The 14,588-nt window shown below is 53.0% G+C and overlaps 1 protein-coding gene across 2 annotated transcripts in view; it reads right to left on the bottom strand.

The window, feature by feature from the left end:
- MVB12B (multivesicular body subunit 12B) overlaps positions 1-14,588 on the bottom strand; it is a 200,200-nt gene that overhangs the window by 73,822 nt on the left and 111,790 nt on the right. For both annotated transcript variants that reach the window (XM_052648784.1, XM_052648785.1), the window contains exon 7: positions 8,730-8,824. In XM_052648784.1, the coding sequence (XP_052504744.1) occupies positions 8,730-8,824 (95 nt within the window). The remainder of the gene's footprint in view (positions 1-8,729; positions 8,825-14,588) is intronic.

Raw genomic sequence — 14,588 nt, 5'->3', positions numbered from 1 at the left:
GGCAGATTCTTTACCATCTGAGCCACCAGAGAGGGGTGAATAACTAGCTTCGAGTGACTTGCCCAGGGTCACACAACACAGGGCCCTTGCACAGCTCTACCTGGGAACCATTTGTGTGGGTTGTTCAGTGCACAACCTGTGCAGCCATTCCCGGCGGCTCTGTGCGATGGCCGCATGCGCTTCTGACCCCAAATGCCCCGTCAGTCACATGCTGAACCTTCCCGCTGCCCTGGAAGAGGGAACACGGGCCCTGGCACACGGCAGCGCTGTCTGCTGAATGGAGAGAGAAGTGAACAGTCGTTCTTCTCTCTCTGCCTTTAATAACATCCTCAACGACTCAAAAAGGAGTGAAGGCAGCCTCCATCCTCTCTTCTAAACACAGCCTCTGCTGGCTGAGCGTGCTCACAGGTGAAATGGCTCCAACACAAAAACGAGGAGGAGGAAACCAGCATCCCAAGTGGGAGGGAATGAGACAAGCCTCATGGCAGAGGCAGTGTGGAAGCAGGCCTTCAAGGATGGGTCAGCAGAAGAGATGCTGGGGCCATTAGGCCACAGGACCAGCAGGGACAGGTGCACAGAAAGACACAATGGAGAGGACACCGGGAGCTACCTGGGCTGGGGGGCCTGGAGGAAGAGACACTGCACAGGTAGAGACTGGCCATCGACAGCCCCCACTCTGGGCAGGTGAGGTTCGCGTGAACACAGTCGGCAGTGGGCTGGCTGGGGCTGGCGTGAACGTGATCTGACGAGGTGTGCTTTGGGGACGTCAGTCTGCCACCTGGGCAACTGGACTGGGGACTGATAAGCCAGGTCAAGGAAGTGTGAGTACCAACAAGATACCTGCCAGGCCCGAGCCCAGCCGGCCCTGGAGGTGGGGACACAGAGCAGAGAGGACCACGCCTGACGCTCGGGTCCAGAAGATGGGCTGGGGGAATTGGACAAGGCTCTGGCCCTCATCTGTCAGAAGGGTGACCCAGAGCCCAGCCCAGGGGTTTCGGGGCCTCTCTCCGCAAAATCCTAGCAGGGGCGCCTGCAGAGTGGAGCCCCTCCAGGAGGCGAGAGCTCCCCAAGCGCCCTGCGTGTCTGCTCACACACGCTGTTCATTAACTCGGGTGACACGGCAACCACGGCTGGGTGTATGAAAGCACGTCCAATTAGCCGGGCCTACATGAATATTTGCACTCTTAAATCTTTTGCATTTCGAAAGGGTTAAAGCTTATTATTAGCATATAATTTACAGTCCTTTCTCCCAGGAAAGGAATAATGCACAGTAAATGCCACATTCATTTTAATAATACATGTTACAGTCTGTGCCCAACATCTGCACAAAGGTAAAGGAGACAGATTTTTTTGACGTGTCCCACTCTGCCATCTAAACACAGGCTTTTTGTTTCTTAAGTGACGGAAGGTTTAATCAAGAAAGCAGGCAATTCATCAATCGCAACAAGGCAGCGTGTGAGCGCCTGACAGCACACACATGGTTGTGTGCAGAGCAAACCTGGCCACCTGTCACCCCACCTTCACATCAGGATGTACAGATCTTCTGCGCGAGCAAGTCCCCACCCGCGCCCGCCCGGTTCTGCCTGCTCTTCTCCTGGTTTCCTTTGTGCTCGGTTTTGTTGTCAGGGCAGGAAGAGATGGATAGACAAGGGACGCTATGGCTGTTAGAGGGGATGATAAAAATTTATATGCCTTTAAAATGACTTATTTCCTTCTTGATTCGAGCACCATTATTATAAATATATATATTTTTTCACTCCACTGAGGAATCTGTTATCTGGGGCCCCCCATATGCTATTATCTGGGGCCCCCCATATGCTATTATCTGGGGCCCGTCAAACCCACATTCCTCCCTTGGTTCCCTGCCTCCCCTTCCCTCCAGCTCACCCCCCACCGCTCCGAGCAGTCCTAGGTGAGTCTGAAATCCTCAGTGGAGGATACAGGAAAAGAGGTGGGTGAGGGGAGGTCTGAAGTTCAAGGCCACAGAAGCCGCAAGAACATGTCCATTAATTCACAGGCCGCAGAGGTACCTGTGAATGCAGAGGGCGACTAACGTTTACTCTGGGGCTCCCGCTGGAAGCTGGCGGCCCTTCCCCAGCTTTGAGGTTGTGAACCCACCTGCAGGCTGGCACTCACCCACACACGTGGGGAAAGCGGAACCACACACACAACACACACGCAGACTCTGCGGCATAAACGTGGCGCGTGCACGGCTGTTGGTCAGGACACCTCACATGGAAAAGAAGGGCGTTCTCATTTCTCACACGCCCGACTGTTTCAGTCTTTTGGTCGTTTTCCCACCTGGCATTGCTTTATGGTCATTAAAGTATCAAGTTTATTTCTGACTTTCCTGGAGAGATTTGCTTTTCCTAATTAAAAGACAGAAATAATGCAATCACTAAAAATGAAAGGAAAATACATTCGTAATTGTTTGGTATGCTATAGATGAGTTTTTAAAGGATCACATTGTAAAACACACAGATTCTTTTTCTTTTCATAATAAGATGAAGAGCCAGTGGCAGAAATTTTATCCAGTTGGATGAAATATATAAATCATGAATTTCATAATACTGATAATTAAATGTCCATCTTCCAATTTAAATGAGGACTAGATTAAAACTGCATGGAGAAGGCTGATATTCAGAAATCATTAATTATTTTTAATTGCTTTGCGCTTTCCTGGTCTGATGTCAGAGTCACACAGCTGGTACGGGGTTCTGTGTTTCAGATAAAATCCCCCTTCTCTCTGAATGAGGGTCATGGCTACACCGCCTGCTGATGGACTCGGGCTTGTCCATGCTCACATGCTTCCTGATGTCAAACATCTTGAAAACGGACTGGTTTTTAAGAGGGAACAGCTGTGGAGGGCAATAAGCTGGCTTTTCCAGCAATCAAAAAGAAAGCCAAAAAGGGGGAAAAAACCACCCCAAACCTGAAATACCCAGAAGAGCTTGAGACAGGGTGACCGCACTCCCAGTTGACCAGGTCGGCTCCGGGTTCTCTGGCTCTGTCTGGGGCAGCCCCATACCCCTTGCACTCTCAAAAGTGACGACGTGGAAAATACATTACACGGTCAGCCTGGTACTGATGGACAGATGAAGACGTCAGGCACTAAAAGGTGCTTCCCCGCACCGTGTGGCCTCCATGCATTTCTGCGTGTGGCTTACCCTGAAACTGTGGGCTGTCTGAGTTTGAGAGTTTTGGCTTTATTACGTGCTGGTTTTAATATGCACCTGCTTTATTTTACTATTTTATACAACTATGTTGATTTTTTCAAAAGCAAGAAAAATAAGTTCTTTGGGAAAACATTCTTCACGTGGAGCTAGGAATCAGTTTATAACCACCACAAAAACAAAAGAACGTTACAGTGTCGTTTCCCTGTTCATGAAGTAAAACCTGCCATGAGGCTGATGGGATGTTCCTAGGTCAGAAAAAACAGTCCTGGGGCCTCTGAACTGAGCTACTCATTACAGGGACCCTCAGCACAGGAAGCCCTCAAGGTGGACAGGATGTCAGGGAGCTCCTCTTGCCTGACGTCCCCCAGGTCTCCAGCCCCTGGTCTGACGCCCAGCACAAGGACATTTCTTAAGAAACATCTCACTTGGGCTTCCCTGGTGGTCCAGTGGTTAAGAACTCACCTGCCAACGCAGGGGACACTGGTTTGATCCCTGGTTGGGGACCATCCCACATGCCTCGGAGCCCCTGGCACTTGCGCCACAATGACTGAAGCCTGTGTGCCCTAGAGTCCCTCCTCCGCAACGAGAAGCCACTGCAATGAGAAGCCTGTGCACGGCAACTAGAGTAGCCCCCACTCAGCTAGGGAAAGCCTGCGTGCGGCAACGACGACTCAGCTAGAGAAAGCCCGCGTGCGGCAACGACGACTCAGCTGGAGAAAGCCCGCGTGCGGCAACGACCACTCAGCTGGAGAAAGCCCGCGTGTGGCAACGACCACTCAGCTGGAGAAAGCCCGCGTGCGGCAACGACCTCTCAGCTAGAGAAAGCCCGTGTGCAGCAACGACCACTCAGCGCAGTTAAAAAAAAAATCATTGCATTCAACTTCCAAACATTTAGGGTTTCAAACATGAGTAGGTCATAGTCTATCCTTATTAAGCTCACTGAAAAGTGGCTCTTCTGTTGTTTCCAGCACCTTGCAGGGCCCTCTCTCTGAGGAAGAATTCATAAAAGGAATAGTTACATTCTTCCCGAACAACTGGCTTGTTTCTATGTCGTCTATAGAAAGACTCGACTCTGGACCAAACCTGGAATCTCCCCTTCAGGCAAAACCTCACCCAAGGCTGCACCCCCCTCTGCTCTCCTGTATTTTCATTCACTCCTGCTCTGCCCCTTCCATTTTCACTTCACTACATGTGTTTTCAGAGCTACCTTAAATCTTTCTGGAATAAGTGGAAGAGAAATGAATAAGTGCTCAGATATCTAAACATCTGAAAAAAAAATGGTAAGAAAAAAAAGGGAGGACACCACCACCTGGGACCAAAATAGAAGACTTTCAGGAGCAAGAAGACATTCTTTAAAAGAAAACTAACAGTCACTAGAAGTTCTGACACGGAAACGTAGGAGTTGGGGCTCTGGGACAGAATCTAGAGAAATCAACACGGCCTTGAAGAGAGTCCTCCCGGGGGACAAGACCTTAAGGGCATCTAGCCGAGGGAGACACAGCAGTGAGAACACCACCAGGAAAGCATGCGCCTGCCAGCTGCCACTGATCACAAGTGAGACCAGCTTAAAAAGTGGTTTGCCGACCCGAATATACGTGGGCTGCAGAGTGGGCCACACCAGGCACCCACCGTTTTACTTCATCTACTCTTTCAAGGAAAACCACCCTCAAACCCTAGAGGGTGAATAACATGGTGATGGGGGATTTGAGGGGCAAGAAAGGCGAGGTGGCAGCAGGTGCGTCCAGGTGCTTTCGGGCTCAGCTGGGGACTGGAGGGCCAGCAGACGCAGAAGATGGTCAGTGACCTCTGAGGAACATCAGTGGACAGGAGGGTCCAGGGGATGGGACAGCAGAAAACAATCGTGTCCACAAAAAGGGACAAGAAGAAGCTATTGATCTGTGGCCTGGAAGTGATTTCCATCAGAATTCGAAAGCACGGTATGAGTCTGTGAGAGTGTTAGCTGCTCAGCCGTGTCCGACTCTGCCATCCCATGGACTGTAGCCCACCAGGCTCCTCTGTGCATAGGATTCTCCAGGCAAGAAAACTGGAGTGCATCGCCATTCTCTTCTCCACGGGATCTTCCCGACCCAAGAATCAAACCCAGGTTCTCCTAAATTGCAGGCAGATTGTTTACCATCTGAGCCACAGGGAAGTCCTTGTGAAGCACTCAGAGGAAGGCTTGTGAGCCCTCAGAAAAGATGGTGGCCACTTGGGAAGCTTCCCAAGAGTGTGCTGAATTAACCCCAAGCCTGTATTTTTTTTATTACGGGAGTAACATGTGCTATCGTAGAAAAGTGAGACACAGCAAAGAAACAAAAAGAAGACCTGGAAAACCCAGTGAAAACCACTGTGAATGTCTTGGTGTGTACGTTTCCAGGTCTGTGGATATATGCTTTAAAATGAGTTCACACTGCACACTCCAGTTGTCACTTAGCAGTATTCATGCACGCCTTTTTATCTAAATAAAAAATTTGATGCTTGAGAAGTTAAGGCCACTGTATGGACGTTTCATAATTTAACCGACTTGCCTTTGTTTTAGACATTTAGGATATCCACCACCCCCACCTCTTTTTTTGAGTTATTACATTTAAAAAGCAGCAGTGCTCGCCCTTGCGGATAAATCTTTTTTTTTTTTGCACATCTGTAAGCATTTTCCAGAGGAAATTCCTGGGAGAGGAAGTGTGAGGATCAAAGTTGTGCTTCGTGGCCATTCTGATGAGGGTAATAGCTGGCAGAGGAGGGAGTAAGCATCTCAGGATTTTGGCAAAGAGGCTTAGAAGTTCCTTACCCCAATTCTGTGGGCAGGAGAGAGCTACCCCCGGGCTGGACGGTGGAGAATAGTCGGCACGCATCGCTGATGGGATGCGTGGAACCCCAAGTGGCTGGGCGGATATGAATGTACAGCGAGACAGCACAGCTGAACGACACAGGAGGACCTTGCGGAGATGGGCTGGGCTGCGCGGAGGTGGTGGCCCCAGCTGCTGGAGGGCTCAAGTAGCATTTAGAATGATCGCCTCCCTGAGATGCCATAAAGGGTATTCCTGGGCAGGGTAGACACGGGCTAAAAGCTTTTCTTCCTCCCTCCCTTCCTCCCACAACTGTTTCAGGAGCACCTCTGTGTGCTGGGGACAGAGCTACACATGGCCCGCACCAGGTTCCCCAGCAGTGTCACTCCCTTTGCAGGTAGGACACAGATGAACTGTCTCAGTGAAAGTACAGAGCGCAGATCGTAACAGGTACGCCCTTGGGAAAATATGCAAAAGTAAATATCACTTTAATAACCATATGTACAAATGAAATGTGGGCTGCTTTTCAAATTTCTAATTACCTTGTTTGGAAATCTACTTAGGAAGGGACTGCAAATGAAGGGAGCGGTAATCAAGTGTTTTCAGGAATGAACCAGAGCAGACCAGGAGTTTGTACCAAAGGCTCAGGGCCTGAGGTCTGCAGCGAACGTGTGCAGGGCTGGTTTGGAAGAACAGTGTGGTGGCTCAATCCATTACCAGCAGAGCACCAGCCATTATGGCAGCAGGCCCTGGGCCCGGGCTGGGCCTGGGGCACCCGCTGCCTTGACTGTTTCTGGAATAAACCTTTGAAACCTTAACTTTGCAACACCAAACTGAGACGTGCCATTCGGTGCCAAGCACTGTTGGAACAGGGGGGACGGCGGGGAGGGTGTCTCTGCTTCCCTCTAGCCAGATCGGCTTGCAGGCAGGCTGCTGGTGGGCGGGCAGGCGGGCAGACTTCCCAGCTGCACCATGGTTGCCCAGTGCTGAGCTTGCAGGCCTTACGGAGCCAGCGGGCCCTGCAGGGCACGCCTGGCAGCCTCACAATGAAGCAGTCCCGGGCCCTGGCAGAGCAATTTGGGGCCTGCAGCCACCGAGGAGGCCTGAGCTGCCTGCTGTCATGGGCTGTGGCCTCAACTACCTCTGTTTGGAAGATAAAATCCAATTGACTGCCACTTACATAAATGTAACAGGAAGTTCCTGAATGGCTTCCCCTGTGTCTTGAGGCTGTTACCTCGGTACTGCTAAACTAACAGCTGAAATGAACCCAGACAACACCTCATCAAAGCAGCGGGGCAAGGAAGCAGTGGTCCAGAGGCAGACAGGAACATTCCTGCCAAACCAGAGGAGATTTCACTCTGTGCGCCCTTCTCTGCAGAAATGTCAACAGCTGGGAAAGTCATCAGAGAACCCCGGTGAGGTGGGGGCAGCTGGACCCTGCGGCTGGAAAAAGATTTGCAAGCTGGAGGGGGGAAAACAGCTTCTGCTTTAGTTGAGCCGCCTGTATGTGCATTCGGAGCGGGATTTCATCCCGCTGGATTTCACAGGCCTGTTTTGCACCACTCTGCCACTAAGCATCTAGGGAAATATTCAGCTTTTCTACAAAATAGGTCATCTTTCCACACTTGTTATGCTCCTTGTCGACTCTGCTGAAATAGCCAGAGCACAGAGGAAATTCTCCCTGGAGACGCTGCTCTCAGACAGCATGCGCCCGCTCCCCTTGGGGACTTGGCTCCTGGCGTGGGGCTAGGACGAGGGCTGTGGGGACCTCCCTGTCGCTCCTCTTTCCCGGCAGGAGTGCCACCCAGAAATGGAACAACTGGCCTTTGCTTATCCTTCCAAACCTATTAGGGAGTGATCATAACAAAGAAAAACGAATACTGACACGAATTATACCATTGTTCTATTTCATCTATTTAGTACCCTGAAGTTGCAATTTTTAGAAAAAAAGATTACCTTTCAAATAACCGGTTCATTATGGTACATGAATGAATGCCATGTTCCCGTGTTCAAAACGTCACTCACCATTAGGGGTGTGCGCTGGTAAGTGGCACCAATGTGCCATTTCCCCCCGATACACCAAGGCCTCCGACTGGAGGCCCCTGTATAATCAGAGTCAAGTTCGTGGGTCTCCTCAACTCTTAGCAACTCCCCTGCACTGCCCGCCACCTAATGAATCTCAATTCCGTAATAAGGCTTTGTAAGTTTTTCCCTCTCTGGGTGAAGGTGAAAAAGAAAACTGGGACTGCTGAAATTCCTGCCAAGGTAACACTATCCATTTCAAGGCCGAGTTCAGAAATCACAGACTCAGATGACAGGGTTGGGGGTGCGGGAGGGAGGCCCCCCGTGTACCCTCTGGTCACAAACCCGGTCTTGAGAACGAGAGGTGAGGACAGATGTGGACAGGAGGGCAGGCGGCACCGGGCCTCGGGTCTGCATGGTCCCCGGTCCCTGTGGGGAACTTGGCTTGGACCTGGCAGGTGAACAATGTGCTCACTATTCTCCGGAAACCTCCCTTCAAGCTTGCGAAATCCACACACTGTTTTTCATCATTAGTTTCAAAACATGCTGAGGATCTGGCCCTTCACTAAGTGCTGCGGTGACACGGAGGAAAGGGGAGGCCTGGACCCTGCGGGGAACAGGCCCCTTGCAGGGGAAGAAAGAGCAACGGGATGCACGGGTGCCATTAGAAGCAAGGAGACGCACGGAGGGAGGTGGTGCCCGGGACACTGGCATGCTCGCTGGCCCCTGGTGGTGGCCCACCTACCTGAGATGGCATAGAGATTGGAGTGCTGGTATTCATAGTCAGCCCGAGTGCTGTTCCTGCCTCGGAAGGTAGCGGGGAGCGTGAGAGAGATGTGCCTGAGGAAGACAGAGGAGAAAAAAGGAGGTTACAGGGAGCATGGAGCAGTCCCCGAGGCTCAGAAAGCACAGGCGCCACCATTAGCCAGCAGCGCAGCAGGCCTCCATCCACCCAAGCAGCTCGAGTTCCCCAAGAAACTGAGAAGTTTCTGGACATCACTGGCTAACTTTTCCATACAGGGAAGGACATCCAAGAGGAAGAAAGGGTTTCCCAAGCCTTACGTGATGTCCCAGGTGCCTGGAGGAGGTGGGTGACTTAACTCTGACCTCTGCTCACTGGGCAAAGTGCACCAAGGGGACCAGGATGTTGAACTCCAAACACAAGCCTCGGTTTGTCTGGACGTCTTGGTCCCATTACCCACCCAGGGGCTTCCACGCCTGTCCCAGACAGCACTCAGTGAAGGAAGATGTTAGGGGCTATTACCAGGTGAGCCCAGGAAACGAGGCCCACTGAGAATCAGAATGGCATGTTCCTCTGAAATGCTGTGAGCAGCGCACTTCGGGTGGCAGCCCACAGCAGATGCTCAGAAAGCACCTTCGATTGACCCAGTGTGTCTTTTATGGTGCAGGTGTTGGCCATTAAGGCTCAAAACGCCCAGAGCGCAAGTGCATCCTCGTTCAAAGCACATAATCCATTTGGTGTGGTTATCAGCTGCCTTTTAGTGAATGCTGAGAAGAAAAGACGATGGTAATAGGAAAGACATTTAAAACCCAACAGGTCTGGGGGGGCACAGTCACCCCTTTGTGGTACGACTGGGGCTGGTTTGAAGTCGCCCAGCGGCCTGAGCTCCAGTTACAGTCATTCCCAAAATGGGCGAGGCTGGGATGGAGGGTACCGATCACGTAAGGGAAGCTGACGTTCCGCACGCTGCCCTTTTCATACAACAAACGCGTAGTCTTCTAGAACGGCTCTGGGATGGAGGCAGGGCCTGTTCCCGTGGGGCCAGGAGGAGCAGAGGCCCTCCCAGGGCCAAGACGAGAGCTGAGGGCTGTAAGTGAGGTGGCTGAGCTGTGGGGTGAGCCCTGAAGGTGAACAAGGGTGCCGTCGGGCCAGCTGCTCGAGCAGGCGGAGGGCCTTGCGAGGGGGGACCACATCACGTGAGGGGAGTATCCACAGGGCGGTGGGATGCATGTGCTGTGAACCTGCACCTCTGCATCCTTCCTGATGATAGGGGGACGCCGAGGCGAGCTCTTTCCACAAGGAGCTCCAGGCTACAGGGGACAGAGGGGCTGGAACAAACTGGGGTGCACCAGGAGATGTGCTCCAAGGAGGATAAAATCCACGCACTCAGCATGAAAGCGGGGATGCAGGGCTTCCGGTGACAGCCCCTCCGAGTTGGATGTGGGTTACAGGAGGGGACAGGACCAACCTACGGGCAGTCCGCGAGCCACTCTGCTACAGGGCTGGAGTGGGAAACAAAGCCACAGCCAGACCGGAAAGGACGCCAGAAGCCACACTATGGGCTTTGGGATCTATCCACTTGGATGAAGGTTCTCGAACTCTGTTCTGCTCGTCAGAGCACAGAGGCAGTGCTCGAGGCACCGGGGAGCTCGCTAACAACACAGACTCAGCTCCCCGACCTGGGGAGTCTGTTCAGAGGCCTGGGGGGGTGCACTCCAGAAATCCCTGGAACCAGGCCAGCAGTGACTCTGAGGATGGGCTGGTTTGGGAACCCTGGGAGGGGGAGGAGAGCTGCAGAGGGGGGAAGCAGGTGATCGATGCCTCCGACCGCAGCACTCAGTCAGCGGAGCTGAGCAAACAGAATAAATTACTGACTGTGGTTGTGGTTGAGCAGAGCTAAAACGAGGACAGGCGGCCCTGCGGAGAGGGTCGGCCAGCCCTGAGCAGGGGCCCCGGGGTCAGCAGATCCCCAGGTTCTCTCCTGGCTCTGCATACCGGCCTGCAAGGCAGGAACTCGGCCTGGTGTAGAGTGAAAACGTGGGGACCTGGATCGAATATCTTTAAGCATTTTAAGATGGTGACAGCAGAGCCTTGAACCCAGCATGGGGCCCTCCAGAATGGGGGCCTGTGCGATGCGCTGGCTGCACACTCATGCAGCTGGTGTGCCCCACGTGCCGGCGCTGCACCCACTGTTTCCCGAGGGCTTTTTCAGGAGCCGGGGAAGAACTGAGCTTCAGCACTGCCATGCCCTGAGACCGCTGAGCCCTGAAAGCCCTAAGAAGGTATGCCGCCCCTAACTAAGGACACACCACGCCGCTGGCACAGTGTGGCGGCACTCCAGGGGCCTCACAGAGGAGGCAGGGTGTTGGTGGAACCTCAGACAACAAGCCAAGCTGGGTGACAGCACGGGGGGGCTTCCTCCTTGCCTGAGAAGACAGAGCCAGACCAGCTAGATGGCCATCAGAGATAGCCAAGGGAGCCTGGGTCCAGTCAACCCAGACCTGGAGAGCGGGGACTCAGGGTGGCAGGATGGGCAGGGTCCTGCTTTTGCAGAGCTCCCCCACTGCAGATGGTGACTGCAGCCATGAAATTAAAAGACGCTTACTCCTTGGAAGGAAAGTTATGACCAACCTAGACAGCATATTAAAAAGCAGAGACATTACTTTGCCAACAAAGGTCTGTCTAGTCAAGGCTATGGTTTTTCCAGTAGTCAGGTATGGATGTGAAAGTTGGACTGTGAAGAAAGCTGAGTGCCGAAGAATTGATGGTTTTGAACAGTGGTGTTGGAGAAGACTCTTGAGAGCCCCTTAGACTGCAAGGAGATCCAACCAGTTCATCCTAAAGGAAATCAGTCCTGAATATTCATTGGAAGGAGTGATGTTGAAGCTGAAACTCCAATGCTTCAGCCACCTGATGTGAAGAGCTGACTCATTTGAAAAGACCCTGATGCTGGGAAAGATTGAAGGCGGGAGGAGAAGGGGACGACAGAGGATGAGATGGTTGGATGGCATCACCGACTCAATGGACATGAGTTTGGGTAAACTCTGGGAGTTGGTGATGGACAGGGAGGCCTGGTGTGCTGCAGTCCATGGGGTCGCAAAGAGTCGGCCATGACTGAGTGACTGAACTGAACTGAACCCTGTAGCAGGGGTCAGGGACACGCCACCAGGTTACAGGAGCCATGGCTGACGCGGGGCGAGTGGGAAGACTCTCCGTGCTCCCCCAGGAAGTGTTGTTCCCCCTGGGAGCTGGGGATGGGGGGCAAGGAGGGACTCTGGGATAACTCCTAAGCAGCAGGAGGTCTGGCGGAGGCGGGGGGCTTGGAAGGAGGTGGGGGTGACTAGGGCCTGAAGGCCTGGGGGAGGTTGGGGGGCCCGGCTGAAGAGAGCACTTTGGGGTCACCGCACGCAGGGCCCTGCCCAAGTTCTGACTTTACCCTGAAGAGTTTTTTAAGCTGAGAAGGGATAAGCTCCAATTAACAACTCATGCAAAGAGTTGACTCATTGGAAAAGACTCTGATGCTGGGAAGGATTGGGGGCAGGAGGAGAAGGGGACAACAGAGGATGAGATAGCTGGACGGCATCACCGACTCAATGGACGTGAGTTTGAGTGAACTCCGGGAGATGGTGATGGACAGGGAGGCCTGGCGTGCTGCGATTCATGGGGTTGCAAAGAGTTGGACACGACTGAGCGATTGAACTGAACAACTTTAAAAGATTACCTCCCTGTGGGAAAGTGAGGGGGAATAATTTGAGATGTACTGTGGACGGGAAGAGAGCAGCCAATCTTTATAAGGGCTATCATGTAACTGCAAGCAGGTATGTAGCACCTACTGTGTGCAGACTCAATGCTTCCCACCCAAATCTGCTGTGATCCTCTAAATGGACAGTTCCAGGGGGCTTCTATGGCCCACAGAACTTGAGAAGTGTAGATCAGAGAATCAAGCTGCCTGGCTCCACAGCTGCCCCATCCACAAGGACTTCTCTGTCCAAGCTTGCCTGCCTTACGAGGGCATCAGATTTTGCCTGGCTGACCCCATCCTGTAGACCGCGACCCCCTCCCCTCCGCCCCCACCCTGGGACCTGCTTCTCTTTCCCCCTCCTGGCTCCTCTTCCACTTTGTGGGGCCTGCTGTTGGCAAGGGTTCTGGTTTAGCTCTCTTCTCACTCCATGCACTTTCCCTGGGCAGCCTAACTGGCACCTGTGCCCTGGTTTAAGCCATCCTCACACACCAGCCACCTCTCCAGACACTGCTGTCACTCCTGCCTCCACCAGGAAGCGTGAAAGTCTTGTGATTCTCTGGGTCTGCCTCGGCCTGATCCTTCGTCCACCCTGCTCCCTCCTCCTGCGGTCTCCACTTCCGCCTTATCTCCTCTCCAAACTCCTGTTGGTCCTTTGAGACTGAGCATCCTCATTTGGTAAAAACCCTTCCTGGGCTTGTCCCGGGGGGGACTGGGTGCCTGTATGTCCTCTCTCACTCCAGTTGTCCCAAGGCACCTCAAGGAAAGGGCCAACTCTCGTCAAGTTGGTACCCCATTTTCTAGGACAGTTTCTTCCCCAGGGCAGACGATCACTGAACAGTTAAGAGCGCTGAACCGACTCCACTAAATCCCCTGGGGCTTTTTGGACAGGAACTGCTGTTGTCTCTACTATTGCATTTCTGCCTGCGGGCTTGCTCAGTTAGACTCAGGGGTCTCTAGGAGACCCACACCACACACCCAACTCCCCGACACTACAGAGGAAAACAGGTCAGATGTAAGAAGTCAGTGGTGGCAGTGACCAGGAATTCACAAGGGAAAAAAAGAAAGAAAAAGGTTCTGATCACTATACAACAGGCAGACAATGTGGGGCTGATGCAGTTAAGTGGGAAATTCCAAGAGAATTCAAGTCACAGGCCTGATTCTTTTAGAGGCTAATTGCTCAACAGGAATCCATCCAACTGAAGTCAAGTCACCAAAAGCTTCAGCTGGTGGCTGATAGCCACCAGGTAGGGAGTGGGGTTTAGGGCAGCAATCTGAGCAGCAGGAAGACCTCTGGCCAGAGGGGGCTGAGGGGAGGAGATCCCACACAACAAACAGCTGCTTTGGCATCGTCACTTCTCTGGTTACTGGACACGGGGAGGAAGGGGCACGGGGACAGGAGGCCACAAAGGCGCACCAGGGCCTGTTAATGAGAGTGGACAGTTCGGGCGGAGGGGACAGGGCACCCATGGTTTAAATCCAGTGAAGGAGGAGTGACCCAGGGGCTCGGTGTCAGATCAGCCTGGAAGTGAGGATGGGCAGAACTGGCCCAGTGGTCAGCTGAACCTCAGAGCGCAAGGAGAGTCTTAATTCCTCGGTGTCTGGTGGGAGCCCACCTGCCAGGCACTGGGCTGGGTTCCTTCATGGACACCACCTGCCTGATCCTCTCAGCAAGCTTTTTAGGTAGGAACAATCACTTATAGGTCCTCCAAGGCAAAGCTGACAGAGAGTGAGCTAGAATTCATGAAAAGGTGGGTCCACGAGTCCCCTGAGGGTCACCATCAGCATCTCAGAGTCACCCTGATGGACCACCTTCACCGTCCATACACAGGCTGAGATCACTCAACCAGGAAACTGGGGTCCACCTGGGAAAGCGATGGTGCCGGGGACCCAACCTCTCTGCCACTTGCTAGCTCAGTGACCCTGACAACTGGTCACAGTCAGTCTAACATGGTAACATGGGAAGAGCTATATACAGACATGGACAACCAACGGCCCAACCATCTACCTGGGAAGGCAGAGCAGGTGCGGTGGTGAAGACTACCGACCCCAATGTCTAGCCGACACAGGTTCAAATCCCAGCGCCAGCAGCAGGAGCTGGGTGCCCTTCAGCATGGGCGGGC

This window comes from Budorcas taxicolor, chromosome 11 (genome assembly GCF_023091745.1).
Source record: "Budorcas taxicolor isolate Tak-1 chromosome 11, Takin1.1, whole genome shotgun sequence".
Taxonomy (NCBI): Eukaryota; Metazoa; Chordata; class Mammalia; order Artiodactyla; family Bovidae; genus Budorcas; species Budorcas taxicolor.
Note: the sequence above shows the minus strand (reverse complement) of the source record. Positions and strands in the feature narration are given on the sequence as shown.